This window comes from Colletotrichum godetiae (assembly GCF_030913485.1).
Source record: "Colletotrichum godetiae strain CBS 193.32 chromosome Unknown BDP55scaffold_11, whole genome shotgun sequence".
In the NCBI taxonomy this organism is placed as follows: domain Eukaryota; kingdom Fungi; phylum Ascomycota; class Sordariomycetes; order Glomerellales; family Glomerellaceae; genus Colletotrichum; species Colletotrichum godetiae.
In genome coordinates this window covers 724,522-738,500 of record NW_026851259.1, presented here as the reverse complement: position 1 = coordinate 738,500, position 13,979 = coordinate 724,522, and the positions used below count along the sequence as shown (strand labels likewise).

At 54.6% G+C, this 13,979-nt stretch overlaps 5 protein-coding genes across 5 annotated transcripts; 2 read left to right on the top strand and 3 right to left on the bottom strand.

Moving 5' to 3' along the window:
* Window positions 1-238: 238 nt before the first annotated feature.
* Window positions 239-2,259, bottom strand: BDP55DRAFT_692258 (arginine-tRNA-protein transferase; the record flags this gene model as incomplete). The annotated part of the gene is made up of 2 exons (XM_060577089.1): window positions 239-1,494; window positions 2,202-2,259. The coding sequence occupies 2 exons, from the start codon at window positions 2,257-2,259 to the stop codon at window positions 239-241; spliced, it is 1,314 nt and encodes a 437-aa protein (XP_060432308.1).
* Window positions 2,260-2,395: 136 nt separating this feature from the next.
* On the bottom strand, window positions 2,396-2,985 carry BDP55DRAFT_50093 (uncharacterized protein). The gene has a single exon (XM_060567644.1). The coding sequence runs from the start codon at window positions 2,829-2,831 to the stop codon at window positions 2,532-2,534; it is 300 nt and encodes a 99-aa protein (XP_060432307.1). The 5' UTR covers window positions 2,832-2,985; the 3' UTR covers window positions 2,396-2,531.
* A 5,023-nt stretch (window positions 2,986-8,008) lies between these two features.
* On the top strand, window positions 8,009-8,605 carry BDP55DRAFT_547375 (NUDIX domain-containing protein; the record flags this gene model as incomplete). Its single annotated transcript, XM_060568734.1, has 2 exons — window positions 8,009-8,066; window positions 8,178-8,605. 2 exons carry the CDS (start codon window positions 8,009-8,011, stop codon window positions 8,603-8,605), a joined length of 486 nt encoding a protein of 161 aa, XP_060432306.1.
* A 1,362-nt stretch (window positions 8,606-9,967) lies between these two features.
* Window positions 9,968-10,668, top strand: BDP55DRAFT_547547 (LSM domain-containing protein; the record flags this gene model as incomplete). The annotated part of the gene is made up of 3 exons (XM_060568750.1): window positions 9,968-10,109; window positions 10,192-10,260; window positions 10,346-10,668. The coding sequence occupies 3 exons, from the start codon at window positions 9,968-9,970 to the stop codon at window positions 10,666-10,668; spliced, it is 534 nt and encodes a 177-aa protein (XP_060432305.1).
* A 512-nt stretch (window positions 10,669-11,180) lies between these two features.
* On the bottom strand, window positions 11,181-13,738 carry BDP55DRAFT_578263 (Six-hairpin glycosidase-like protein). Its single transcript, XM_060570800.1, has 4 exons — window positions 13,269-13,738; window positions 12,374-13,196; window positions 12,273-12,321; window positions 11,181-12,210 (listed from the first exon to the last, which is right to left on the bottom strand). The coding sequence occupies exons 1-4, from the start codon at window positions 13,522-13,524 to the stop codon at window positions 11,209-11,211; spliced, it is 2,130 nt and encodes a 709-aa protein (XP_060432304.1). The 5' UTR covers window positions 13,525-13,738; the 3' UTR covers window positions 11,181-11,208.
* Between the last annotated feature and the right edge of the window lie 241 nt (window positions 13,739-13,979).

Sequence of the window (13,979 nt, the reverse complement as noted above, 5' to 3'; positions counted from 1 at the left end):
TGTGCCCGGGTTTCACTATGATTTTGGAAAAATCTCATGATTGTAGTATTACTGACCCTTTTCGGGACAGTCTCGAGACATCGCGAACGCCAGAGTTTCACGAAGCAATCATCACGACACACAAGACTGGGCTTTCAACGCTTCATATTCCTGCATTCGCTCCACACAACTATGATACTAGCTGTAGTACTGGTAGAGATGTACATGGCCACCAGCAGTGTCAAGCCAGAACCATCCTTCACAGATGGGGATTCCAAAAGTCCACCACCATATCCTCCAATAGCTCAGGTCCCAATGCCGCCACCAACTCCGCAATGCCAGCCTTGAGGCACCCGCTAACTCCAATATCCTGACGTTCCCACGCGACCAGATCGCCGGTCTCGAAAAGAAGTCCAGAGCCGTCTATACGCAGCTTTATATGGTCCATCTCCTCGAGTGAGCGGATCTCGTCAAGTGACATGATGCCTGGCATACCCGTGTTGAACAAGAAACTATCATCATCATCGTCATTGTCGTCCTTAGAGTCTTCTGTCGACTCTTCTTGGCCAGCCGTAGGTTGATCTGAGGTATTCTTGTCTCCTTCGACAGCCGGTTCATCATCTTTCTCCTTCGATAAGCTCAGGTACGGCTTATTGTCCAAGAGGTCCGTAACTCTCTTGTCCATGAGATCCCAAGCCAGCGTCTCGGGGTCCAGTATATACTGGGGCGTGTAGTCCATTTTGTACCGCATTTTGGGACAACTATGGATATAGAAACCGGGATACCAGTAGCGATAGCCATGTTCCCGCGCTAGGGCAATCTCGCGAATGGCACCCAGTTTTCCCGGTGCAAATTTGTGAATGGACTCGTGATAAAGGAAGTATACGGCGCTAACGCAATGGGGAAGCAGGTCCAGTACGCCGATGGCTACCAGTTTACCATCCAAACGGTAGCACTGATGGAATGAGCCCAGCTTTTGCTCCTTGCCATCGGCCGTCGTGATTGTCTTGCGCTGGACCGGAGACTCGCACAGAAAGCGTTGGAAGCCGCGGCGGGTTATGTCGGTCGGCTCCTCCCCGTGGACGACTCGCTGGTAGTTCTCATACACCTGGTACTTCTCCTCGGTGAAGACGTCGTCTTCTAGGGTAACGGTAAAGACATGGGCGGGCTCAGGAGGCAGCTGCAGTGAGTCGTATTCCGCCTCGTGGACCCTCTCGGTCAAGTCGAACTCAGAGTCCCGTTTCTTGGCCTGCTCGCGTGACCGAGGGTGGAGACGAGCTGCCTCCTTGATGTAGGCATCGCCCGTTAGATACTTGTTGAACCGATTGATGGTTTGCCGTTGATCTCGGGTGGGCTTGAACTGAGTGGAGTCTAAGCGGAGGGTGTAGTGGACGCAGCACGCGTGGAGTTGGTCCGGCCGGTAGAGGGTCGTCCCGGAGCGCCTCCAGTAGTGATCCAGCAGGGTCTGATAGTATTCAGGAGTAAGAGATGTGGACTTGGCATAGTAAGAGAAGCCTGTCGAGCAGAGGCTCAAGTTAGTGACGGATTAGATCAGGGACTCCCACAGTAGCCGACTGCAAGTCACTATTCCGCAAGCCCATGTGCGGCTTATACGAGACGATATGGAAAACGAGGGATGGCATTCACGTTTTGACTGACTCTTGCCTTGGCGGCCACAATAACCACAGCGCGATGAATTAGAGTATCCTAAGTATGTATTAGCCAGCCATATGGTGTAAAGTATTAAGTAGTAGCTAGCTAGGCGTAACTCCCAGGCCTCTAGTCATGAAGTCGTCTCCGGTATGTGAGTATCAAACAATGGGAACAACTCTCGTAGGCCTTTGAAGGCCGGGAGCACAGAGCAGGGGGGAAATGGGACAGAAGCAACAGCCAATCGCGTGCCTTCGGGTTTAATGTACGTATGATGAGGGTACGTGCCAAATTTTGGAGGAAAGTCGGCTGGTAAGCGTGGGATTACGCATCCATGGCGTGCAGACAACCCCCAACTTGATCCGAATTTGAAGGATTGAAGTCAGAGGTTTGTGTGACTGGGAATGGGATACACTGACATCGATCGACGCAGATGCACGAGGAAAAAGGCAACTAAGCCACTTCCAGAGCAACCAAGGGTGCTACCCCATAAAATGCCACGAGCCAACGGCGGCTGAGAGAAGCTGCACGGGGGCAGATGGTTGGAGGAGAGAATAGGACGAACGACTCACCGATTGGAGTTATATAGGACAAGGCATCGCCAGGGGTCTGCATGCTTGTGTCTTCCATGGCTGTCTGGTCTGCTGCGACTTGCTCGCTCTACTAACGCGCCAGGGAAGCAGCCAGCTCGACTAGTGCTAGGCGAGCACGAAACGTTGGCTGATATTCGAAGTGATCGCTTCCGAGGCTGCTTGACGTCTAAACGCCGGGCGGAGAGGAGGGGTACGCTATGTATCCGGTGACTGTGATAAGGTGAGAGTCGAGGGGTGAACAGCTGCCTTTCTATCCCCTCCTCGGCGGATGGCGCTGTTCGGCTTGGGATTCGACTTGTTGCCGTGTAGTCAAGTCGGAAGTGCACTTGTTGGTGGAACTATCACACCCCCTGTGGCATTGGAGTGGAAAGCGTGGGCTGGCGGGGTTGCGAAGCTTGAGACGGAGTGAGGGGTTAGTCGCCAGACACGACCTAACGGCCTTTTCCTTTCTTGAGTTGCAGCGCTGTAACTGCCAGCTGGTGGGCCGTGACGTCTGCTGTCTAGCGCTTGGTGCAGTGCGGCCTGACAGCCTAGAAGATGGAGGAATATGAAGTAAATGCGACGCGAGTGAGGCTCTCCCGTTGGGACTGCGAGATGCCTCCTTGACATGGGCCGGTATGTATTTGTAGTCTGCAGTGGCCAGTCAATATCCAGCACTTGACCTCGAATAAGCCCTGAAGAAGACGTATGACGACGTTGCGTTTGTCTGCCTGCTGGCACGCTTGCCTCACCTTACCGCCCCATTAATTGCGCCTGCTGTTCCCAGTCGGTTTGTCCCTTGTCTGCCAACGTAGATACTCTGCTCTTTGACTCGAACCAACTCGTCGACGCCCGTGTATGGAAGCTGAAGTGGAGGCGTTGACCTGGACGCGCCGGCTCAATTTAGCTATGCGCTGCTCTCTGTTTGCTGCGTGTCTTTGCTGGTTAGTCACCCGACGACGACGAAGGCACGGGTATGCAGGAGGTCAGAGTCTGGAGCATGGGTAATGCAAACAGGCAGCGTTACCCTACCTCACGGCAGATGACTACACCACTAGGTCTGCAATCTCGTTGGCCCAAGAGAATGTCGCATACAACGTGCCAGGATGAGGCGGCGGCGGCTCTGTCGGATCGGAGAATGACGCGCGAAAGGAACCTGGATAAGAAGATGATATGCGATAGCTTGAGTGCGAGGTGCGGCTTCGAGGTTTCAAGCTGGAAATCCTCCTGATGGAAGCTGTCGAGTAAGCGTGCGAGCTGTAGCATCAGGAGGCAAGGCCAGCCGACACGAGCCCTAAGGTAAGGAGGTAGCAACGCGGCATCGAGATACGATCGGTAGTGAATGCAGGTGAGCTTTGGGGTGTTGTATTTCGTCGCATTGCTTGGGGTTGTATTCCGACCTCCCTCCTAGAACTCAATGGAAGAGCGGAAGCTGCGTTCCAGTGCACGCACCCGCCAGGTTGAACGACGTATCGGCTGAGGATTCTGGCCCTCGAGGTATAGATGCTTGGCCTCTTGTCGAGGACGTTACGGATCGTCATGGTCAGCATAGGAGTAACTCATCAAGAAGGTCCTTCCTTGGCTGATCAACTCGCACACGGTGGCATTGGGCGAAAGTTGCACCCCCACATCAGAATCCTATCCTGGACAAGAAAGCGTGGCTTGCTTGGTGAATTATTCGTAACTTGAGTGGCCAGCATGCTTCCAATTCCGATGCAGTGTGGGATACATCCCGTCAAACGTCTGAAAGACAACCAGTTGCGATGGGGGTGTGTGGCTGCACCCCTCCCCTGGACTGGTGGTTGAACTGTTTCGCTGGAGAGCCGAAGATGAAGGAGTTCGGGTTCATTTCAAACGGACATTGGCGCAGTAACGACGCACTTGCGCGTTGTACCAGAGTACCTATCCTACATTTCCAGTCTCGCTGTTATACAGTAACTGCCATCTGTCCGTAAGGTACTTAGTGCCTACTTTTGAGACAATCGACAACGAAATCCTCAATGGGTTGTAGAAGTTTCCTTGAGCATTGATGTTGTGGTAGACACTGGCAGAGCACATCAGAGCTTGCAAGAGCCAATCAGAACTTTCCGCGATGAGTTCACTCTTGAAGCGAGTTGACACCAGGAATGTACAACAATCCCCTGGGCTCTAAGTAAGCTGTCATAAAAGACCTCCAACTCTAGGCGTGATAACGTCGGAGAGAAAGGGCTTGGGCAGCAGCAAAGTAGATAGTTGGTCAGAGTGTGTGAGCTGATAACTCTTCGCTGAAGGCCACCTCGCAGGCTCGGTGTCATTCTAGCCGACGCCTGACGACAGTGCCTGGCTAATATTGAGAATCAAAAGTCAGCATGCCAATGTCGCCAGCGTTGAGCTACCATCCTGCAGCCGAGCAGCTTGCGGATGAGTCGGTCACCGTTGAAGATTTGGCATTGCCTTCCAGGTTGTGCCCTCTAGCGGGCTCGACACAATCCTCAGTCGGGGGGTCCCTTGTTAACCCCAGAAACAAGTCAACCGACCTCTGTCGCCAGTTGTTCGCACATCAAAGGAGGCGCTTGAGTTGACCAGAGCAGCTGTTCGGTTCATTGTGCCCCTCTGTTGTCCAGGGAGACTTTGTTCAGCAAAGCATCTCACTGGTCTTGCCGAGTCAGAGGAACACATTCTTGCGTATAGCGTACGCAAAGCTCATGGCGAATCGAATAGGCCTTGCAAGTTTCTAAACAGCGTCTCCTGATTCCTAGACCACGAGGACATCGGCGCCTGCTGGCCTAAACAACGCTCTTGCACTTTCTTATTTTAGTCGGAGCGACACGGCGTGGCTTGCATTGGACACCTGTGCCAGCGAGATGCTTGTTCGTCGCATCACTTGGCCCGGGGGCCAAGGCAACGACAGATTGTGGGAGCACTGGAGAACTCGTGCTGCTGTCCGACTGGTTGGCCAGTGGTTCCCGGCTCTGCTTGCTCAATCGAGAGAAGAGAAGGAACGGAGACGGATCGTTGTGCTCGTGCCAAGCGGCATTGAAGGTGGTCTAAATATCGGTAGCATGGTCGATTAGTTGATTTCAAGGCTAGGTAACCTTATGGTGCTCTTTGCAAGCCGCAACCCTTGGAAACGCCGAGCAAACCTTCATACGTAGTAGAGACTTTCCAAGTTCACACACAAGCGGTTCGGATAAGGCGTAGTATCAAGGAGCACCTTTCATGGCCATCCCAAGTCTTCAGACCTGACGATACGAGTGGACTTTGTAAAGGCCGATGCTAACAACCTGAGTCGCAGGCCCAAAAGGTACTCTGTACTTTGGTAAGAAACTGAGGAGGTTGCGGTAGCAAACGGTGTGGGAAGCACGGTACTCCGTAGTGCTAGGTACGTCGATACGGTGGACAAAAGTGAGAGGGAACGTCCAGGTCGCTGGAGCTGGACTGGATGGGCCCAGTCTCTCCAGTCCCATCACATCCATTACTGGCTGCAGCACCCCACCCCTCTAACGCATTTTTGGGATCATGGCCTGCCGCAAGTGCAGTGGATGCCGAGCCTGCAGGGCATGCGGCACATTTGGCACCCAATGCTTGTGCTCGAGGGTTCGAGTGCGCCGGCGGCGATGTCGACAAACAGTGGGTATGTACGTGTGTACCCCATAGGCCCGAGAAATCTCGAGATGAATTGGAAGTACTTGTGCGGATACCAGCCCAGGCGTAGCAAGCCAAGCCTGGTAACTTTCGGACTGACTGGAAGCGGCCGATAGAGAGAAAGCGCTGGAACACTGGGTCTGGACTGCTGGGCGTGGATGGCGAGACTGGGTGAGTGACTGGTAAACGGGGGACCTGGGTCGATCCATCAACTTGCTCAAGAAAGATTAGCGGCATTGTCGTTGAATTGTCAGACGGCAAGTCATGTACCTACGTACCCGACCAGCAGACGTCCAGATGTACCACCTCGTATGGTTCTTTTCCCACAGCACTCACGAGTACCTTTCAAGTTGCCTGAGTGAATCCAAAAGGGGGGCATGTTGTCTGGACAATATGCGTCAAGGTTGCGAGTTTTTCTTACCTTGTTTCTAGAACCACCCAAAGATTGAAGAAGGTAAACGGGAAACGGGGTTACAGAGAAAGAGGGAAAAGGAGAAAGAAAACGGAAGAGGAAACACAGAGTGAAAGAGAGAGGAAGGTACGGGATAATACTGTGCCTGAGGTGCGCTCTCCTGGTCCTTCCCTTCCCAGAATGTTCAGGTTCAGGTTGAGCTTCCCTGTGCATGCGGTCTGCGGTATGCGGACCTGCCCTGGCTGAATCCCAGAAACCCAGAGACCAACGGGGAGCTTTCCCCATGCATGTCACTTCTCACCCCCATCTCCTGCCTGTCCTTGCCACACCTCACCCTGTTGATTTTTTTATTTATTTTTATTTCTCAGTCTTTTGATCGGCTTTTTTTTACGCTCAGTTCACGCCTCTGCTTCTGCTGCCCACCTTGGCTGCTCTGCTCATCCTTCCCACACGCCGCAGCCACACCACACTTTCTTTCCACTCTCACATACACACACACACATACGCTCACACACACCAACCTACCCTATCCGTCCACAGCCTGGCATCATACCCTGACCTCCCATCTACCTTCACTTTTTTTTTTTCTTTCTTTCTCTGACCAGCGTAGCCCGCTAGCTAGGTAGCTGGACCACCTTAGTAGTCCCTCCCCCTGCCCGGTACCGTGGGCTGTTGGAGGCACAAGCTCTGCCTTCAAAGGGCTAAGTATATAAATCAACTTTAATTTCCCCTGGAGCCCGTTCCCGCCCATCTTTGCTCTTATGGCACGAGACATGTCACTCTCTGGCCTGCACCAGAGCTTCCAGCTACTATTACTACTGCCGCCGCCTTAGCAAACTACGCCCATCCTGGCCCTTCTTGGTCTTGACTTCTTTCACTTTCCACGTTGAACACCTTCGCTCCTTGTGCCCGTTCCGTTGCGGTCAGCTCCTAAGCCAAAATATACAATCCCCATCTTTTACCCTCTCACTAGGGTCTTTCGTCACTCGGTGGTGCGTGCCTCAGTCATATCTGACGCCGCGTCCTTCCGCCTCATCCTCCTTCCCGTCTCCTCTCTGGTCTACAACAAGCGATCTTTGTCACCCAAAATCCTCAAACCCCGAACCAGCCAGACGAAGAGCGTTCCTGTTGTTCTGCCGTATCTCCATCGCCTGGCCGACGCCTGTCTGCCTTACCCCGACTTCGCTCTCTGTAAGCCATTGAGTGACTCGGTACGGTCAAGGTTTGCCCTTTGGCCGGAAACGTGCGACTGCTGGCCCGACACAGGCTGGTCCCACTCGTTTCTCCATTGTGGTGGTGAATCCATCCGAGCGTTCCCTCTACTGGTCTTTCTTTCACTCTTCTCGCTCTCTGCTGCTGCCGCACCTACGATCGCACTGCCTTGGGTCTGCCCTGGTCAGATCTCTTAGAGAAGTTTGGTAGCCGCTGCTGCTCCTCAGATCCGAGCCTCGTCCGAAGCTACAACACGCGCCAGCAATCTGCGATTCCCTCGTCAGGACCCCCCCTCTGTCGTGTGATTCAGCATCGCACACTCTCTCACTATCAACCGCTCATACCACTTTGAAAAGCGCGATCATGTCGTTGAAAAACTTCTGAACCCGCATCGAACCCCGACACCCACCGCCGCCCGGACAGCTTTTGGGCTTGCAAATCATCTTGCGAGGGGAAAAAGTTGCCGGACCTACCGCCACCGCATATTAGAGCAGGCCCCCACCATAACCGACCCCAAACACATTCCACAACAAACCCCGCGACAGACAAGCTCTCCGAGATGGCTTCCTCTCACAAGGAGCGGACGATGGAGTCACGCACGGGAAGAAGCAAGCAGCGTAAGTGCGCAAACGGGGCAGAGGCAACACCTCTCCCATCCTGAGCCTCTTTCCCCGACCCTGGTGCGCCTGCTCGCTGCGCGGGACCCACTAACACCTTGGTCATCGCAGGTTACAACTCCAAAGGCGAGCGCTTGGTTGCTGGTGTTGTCCCCCTAACCAAGGACAAGCGCTACGTCCTCCTCATCCAGTCCACCCGCCGGAAGGGCTGGGTACTACCCAAGGGCGGCTGGGAGACGGACGAGGAGTGCACCGAAGCGGCGGCGCGTGAAGCCTGGGAAGAAGCAGGCATCACGATCGAGATCGACTATGATTTGGGAGATATTGTCGAGACGAGAGCACCGAAACACTCTAGCAAAGATTCAGCCAAGGCTCTATACAGGTTCTACGAGGCTACCGTCACAGCGCAAGAGGATGCCTGGCCCGAAAGCCACAAGAGGGAGCGCCAGTGGATGACATATGCTCAGGCCAAAGATGCGTTGGCAGCTCGACCTGAGCTACTCGAGGCATTGACAAGGTGCACTATGAAAAAGTCATGATACGCACCCGGCGCATCGACGCCGTGGTCCCTTGGCTTTAGCTCTTGGCTCCAAGCTCAAACCGGCATCTTCACGGTGTGATATGCTACCAAGGTCACCGCTGTCGTCAAACAAAGATGCGCCCCTGAGGTGATCTATGGATCTCGACAAACTTTCAAGTGTCAAAGGACCCTTGACTCTCGACAGAGGAGTTGTTGGCCCTGAAGAGCACACCTAAATCGTCGGCTCTATTCGGTCTACAGACGAAACCTCTTTCTTACTAACCCGCCGAGGAAAGGGAAAAAAGAAAAGAAAAAAATAATTGCATTATGACATGGGCGTTGATGGTTTGCTTGCTATAGATGACGAAAATCAAAAGGGGCGGCCCAGAACTGGCATGGGAAGCATCAAAGTGCAAAACTGCAATTGAGATATGGCGAAGCGGGAGGTATTTTATGGCAGTCATGGTCACTTATGACCAAAGTCAGTGCTCTGTGGGACTGTCGGGGCCACTTCGCGAGACCAAATGGTTCTTTGATTATAGATAGACCAACGCAATAGTCCGCAGAGAGCAGTATCGTGAGAAAGAAACAACACGAAGCTAGAAGTAAGAAAGCTGCAGCCCTCCCGGGGTTCGTGTGACCCAGACTTGCCCAAAGACTTGCCCTGAGACCTTTTGTCTCCTGTCACTTGCGCGACACAAAGCCTTTCTTGCCAACAACGCATACCTGCCTGCCAAACCCGTCGGCGCAGACACTGGAAGTCAACCTAAGAGCATACAGCCGGACTGGCTGCCACCTGCTTCCCCCCCTCCACAGCACCACCTCCCGTCAGGGACTACGACTGCCCCGCATGCATCTGAGATCATCAGAAATTTTGACAGCAGGGATTGACTCATGCCCCGCCTTTCACGTGCCCTAGCCGCCGACCTCCAACCAGCAAACGATCCGTGCCTGCGGTTTCTGCCGGGGCGTCTAGCCCCATTCCCGCTTCAATGTTCGATGTACCTCTTCGGATGACGCAAAAACAGGGCTTCCGATTCCGCATCTCAGCTAAGGTTGGGTTTACCTTTGAGAACACCGCCACACCAAACCCGTACCAGGGATAGACCCCACGATGATGATGGCTTGATCGATCACACCCAGCGTTTCTGAACCAAAAGAGCTGACCGAAGCACATTTGTCCATACAAACAAGCGCGAGGCAAGCTACAAACGATAATTCGAAATCCCTTCCTGATAATGTCCTTCCGCGACACGGTTTAATCTACCTACTCGCTTTGCTGCATCGCATTCGCCTCACACCCTCTTTTTGCGCCCAAATCGATGGACTGGGACAGGCTCGAATGCAATAACTACCACATACCAATGCCAACAAGATAACAATGGAAAACCTCAACATCTCCGATGCCCCTCCCCAGGGGGGCCAGCCCGTTCTCGGCGGCCGCGCGCCTCCACCTCAACAGACCCCTCAGCTCCCGCCTCAGATGTTCACCACTGCGGCGCAGCTGCTGGACATGACTGACAGTATGGGATATACCACGGCAGCCTCGGCCGCATGAGTGCTGCGGTACTCTTCGCGAGACAGCAAACGCTAACCCTCCGTCAGAGAAGCTTATGGTTGCACTCCGCGACGGGCGCAAACTGATTGGCGTCCTCCGTAGCTGGGATCAATTCGGTATGTAAACGGCAAACACCAAAACCTCATCCAACTGTACATTCAAGAGGCTGACGATGGGCTTCTTCTCCTTGCCTATTATCAGCCAACCTCGTTCTCCAAGACACCGTCGAGCGCGTCTACGCCCACCCGGACCCGGAAGCCAATCCGCCCCGCGAAGGGGGCCTCTTTGCGGATATCAAGCGCGGCATCTTCCTCGTGCGCGGCGAGAACGTGCTCCTCCTGGGCGAGATCGACCTCGACAAGGACGACGACCCACCCGTGGGCTACGAGCCGGGCGACCTCAAGCTCGTCCAGGGCCTGGCAAACGAGCGGAAGGAGAAGGAGAAGGCGCGCGACAAGGGGCGGATCAAGAAGCTTAGCACGCTGGGCTTCGAGGGCGAGAACATGGGCGAGATCTTGCTCTGATCCACCTTGACACATGTTCTTACATCCCTTCATGATGAGATTTTTGCGCGGGAAACCCTGACCACCAGGACAACAAAGTCAGCTTATAGGCTTCTTTATTCATCACCCATATGACTCACGAATGCACGCCGAATGAGAATAGGTTTGGGTTCGGGTTTGGGTTTGAGGTGGGAAAAGGAGGTCAAACCCCGGAGGCCCTGATGTGGTCTCTGTGGCTGCCGAGTGGTACATCGCACCGGCTGTTCACTTTATCCTTCCGACGCCGTAGTGGAAGGCTTGTAGGATGCTTGAGCAGAATATTGTGAAATGCTCATCATCCAGGGCCCGGTTAGAACGACCGACGCCAGCAGAAGATAAAATTTGAAGCGTTTTATGAAATTCCTGGCAAACACTTGGAGTTGTGCGACTTGTTCTACTTGTTTCATGTCTCTAGCTTTCCATCATCTCGCGCCTGCACGGATGGGTATTGAATATATCGAAGTTGAAAGGCAAGCCTATATTTCTACATGTTGCCCCCTAGCTCACCGGTTCAGCTCTTGTTTACAACCCAGGAACGAAGCCCTCGACTACGACATCCCACTCACTGGGGAAGTGAGGTCCTTCCTCGCCATCCCAGCCACCGGCCATCATAGCCACGGCGAGCAGCAAGCTACTCGAGCTCGGGAAGTACGGCGTCGGCACCCTCGTTCCGCCGACGGGATACCCCGCTTCATCAAAATGGAACGTCGAGTGGAGGAGATATTCGACCGCGCGCTCCGCGTCGCCCAGGCGGAGGCTGTTCATCGCGAGCATGGGGAAGTCCCAGCCAAAGGACTCGTCGAGGTCCCACAGCGCCCATATCCGGGCGGCGGTCTCCTCGAGCACGGTACGGTTCAGCGGCGGGCCCGAGGCCGGCGGCGGGAGGAGACCAAATATGCCGGCCATGGCCGGGTGGTCTTGCACCGTCGTGTTGGCCCACATGTTGGGGATGCCCTCGTAGACGGGGTACGTGCCGTCGATGATGGGTAAGGGCGCGAGATTATCTCTGACGGTGGTCCAGGGTTCCGGTACAGGGAAATTTTGACGGGATTTCCACGAGATTGCGACGTCAAGACCGAAGCGCCAGTACGCGAGCTCAAAGGTCGGGTTGACGGTGGCGTTGGGGTTCGTGTTCTCCGAGACGGGGTACATGGGCGGACCGAGGTCGTAGACGTCCGTCGTCTCGTTGCGGAAGGCGAACGAGGCCATAAAGTCCGCCGTCGCGGTGAGGACGGCGTCCCAGTCGGCGAGGGTTTGCGGGTTCGGCGCGTGGCGGTAGGCGAGCTCGGCAAAGTACATTGGGTGCGGCTGCTGCCAGATGAGGAGGGTGTTGATCTCGCCGGGAGCGTCGATGGTGGAGGGGTCCGTCATCTTGCCCCAGCGGGCGCCGGCGTAGTCTTGCGTTGAGGCGCGGGCGAGGGAGGAGGGGAGGAGGTGGGTGTAGGTCTGTGGGAGGGAGCGGGCGAGGAGGGCGTGGTTGTTCCAGCGGGCGAATTGGAGGGTGTGCCAGAGGATCATTTCCATCTTGGAGGTGTGTGTGTGAGCTGGGGGGTCATATATCAAAGAGTTTGGAGAGTACATCTTACGTGGAACTTGCCAAACCATCCATTGTTCACAAGACCGGATTCTGCGTCCCTGTCAGTACTTTCCTCGGGCGAGACATGGCAATAGGGGGTTGGATGTCGACTCGCCTTGGGGAGGGTAGTCTGACGCCGAGTTCACTGCCACGAGGTACTGAGATTGGATTATTCTGCGCTGAAGCTCAGTCGCGTTGGCATCCACGGTCCCTGTCAGGTCTACAAAGGCCCCGTTGTTCCAATACGATGGCCACCATTCCCTCGAAGCCGCTACGACACCGTCAAACTCGGGTGCGGACTCGGGTGCAGAAGGCGCAAAGTTGGCCGTGAAACGCAGTGTATCTGTGCCACTGCTCGAAAGGACATATCGATGGCTTCCGTCAGTGGGTGTCCTGATAGCACCGCTACCACCGGCGGCATCCCACTCGAGTGACAGGTCGTACTGCGTCGTGGTCAAGTCGTGATGGATCCTGGCCTTGTTGGTCCCTCCTCCGTCAGGGAACGACAGAGACGTCTTGTGTAAGTCCGTCTGGTTGAAGACACCTACGAACGGCGCGCCGAACTTATCGTTTGTCGGATAGGGAAAGTTGAAGAAGATGGAGAGGGCGCCGGTGGAGAGGAGGCCCGATTCGACAGACACGGCGACGCTGTCAAAGGCTGGGTCGGCCCAAGTTTCGACTTTGACGGTATGGTTTTTATATGTGAAGCTGGAGTGGATGACGCCCGTCCACATATCTAGGGTTTGGTTCTTGTTGCTGAGCATGTCCTCCGTGACCTTCGTGTTGCCGCCGTCAGAAAAGGAGAAGCCTATGATGCCTAGGTTTATGCGGTGTGGGTTCTCGCGGAGCCAGTCTGCGATGTCGTTGTTTGAGGGGTTGGCCATGTTGTATTGGACGAGTCGGCCGTGTGTCCACCACTCTGTGCCGTGGTAGTCTGTCGTAAACACAGTCAATACGCGTTTCTTACTCATCTGCTTCCCATTGCCTCTCGAACACGCAAACTAACCTTCGATTTGAGTCTGACCGGGCGTGGTGGGCAAACTGAAGTTGTGCCATCCCCACGTTGACATCGTCGCAAAGGGGCTGAAGGTCTGGAGACCTGTGATGTCGGCACCGAAGGCGAAGTTGCCGTTGCCTACTTGTAGCGGCGTCTCAGGGGAGCTGGCATTGCGGCGGGGGTTGAAGGCGTGGACAACCTTCTGCCTGTCAATTTTGGCATCAATGAGGCTGCAGAGCAGCGGGAGAACATGTAAAACACGCATGACTGGTTGCCTCTCTTCAATTACGAAGTCTTAGGATGGCATCGAGGAAGCAGGACCAATGTTTAAGTATACATAACCCCGGATTGCGGGTTACGCGGGGAAGCTGGGCTGCTCTTATTTCACCCAAGAGATCTGCGGACCGTTCATGACGACGCTCGAGGCCGGCTCCTCCCCCCTCGTGGTCATGTGTGAAGTTTGTGTCCATGGATTTTTGTCCGTAAACTACTCATCTTTCGGTGTGGTTTGTACCGAAAGCACCAATACCATGCTATGGATAGGCCCTGGGGAACGATGAGGGGAAAGAGATGAACTACGAATGCGGGGATGACATGGTCTCCACTTTGGAATTGAGGCTATTCAAAACCCAGGCCGGCAGAAGTCTTCGTGGAAGATTGAGTTTGTCTGCGGAGAAATCGACAGGGATGCCTACATTTGAGCGACACGACTGAATCGAA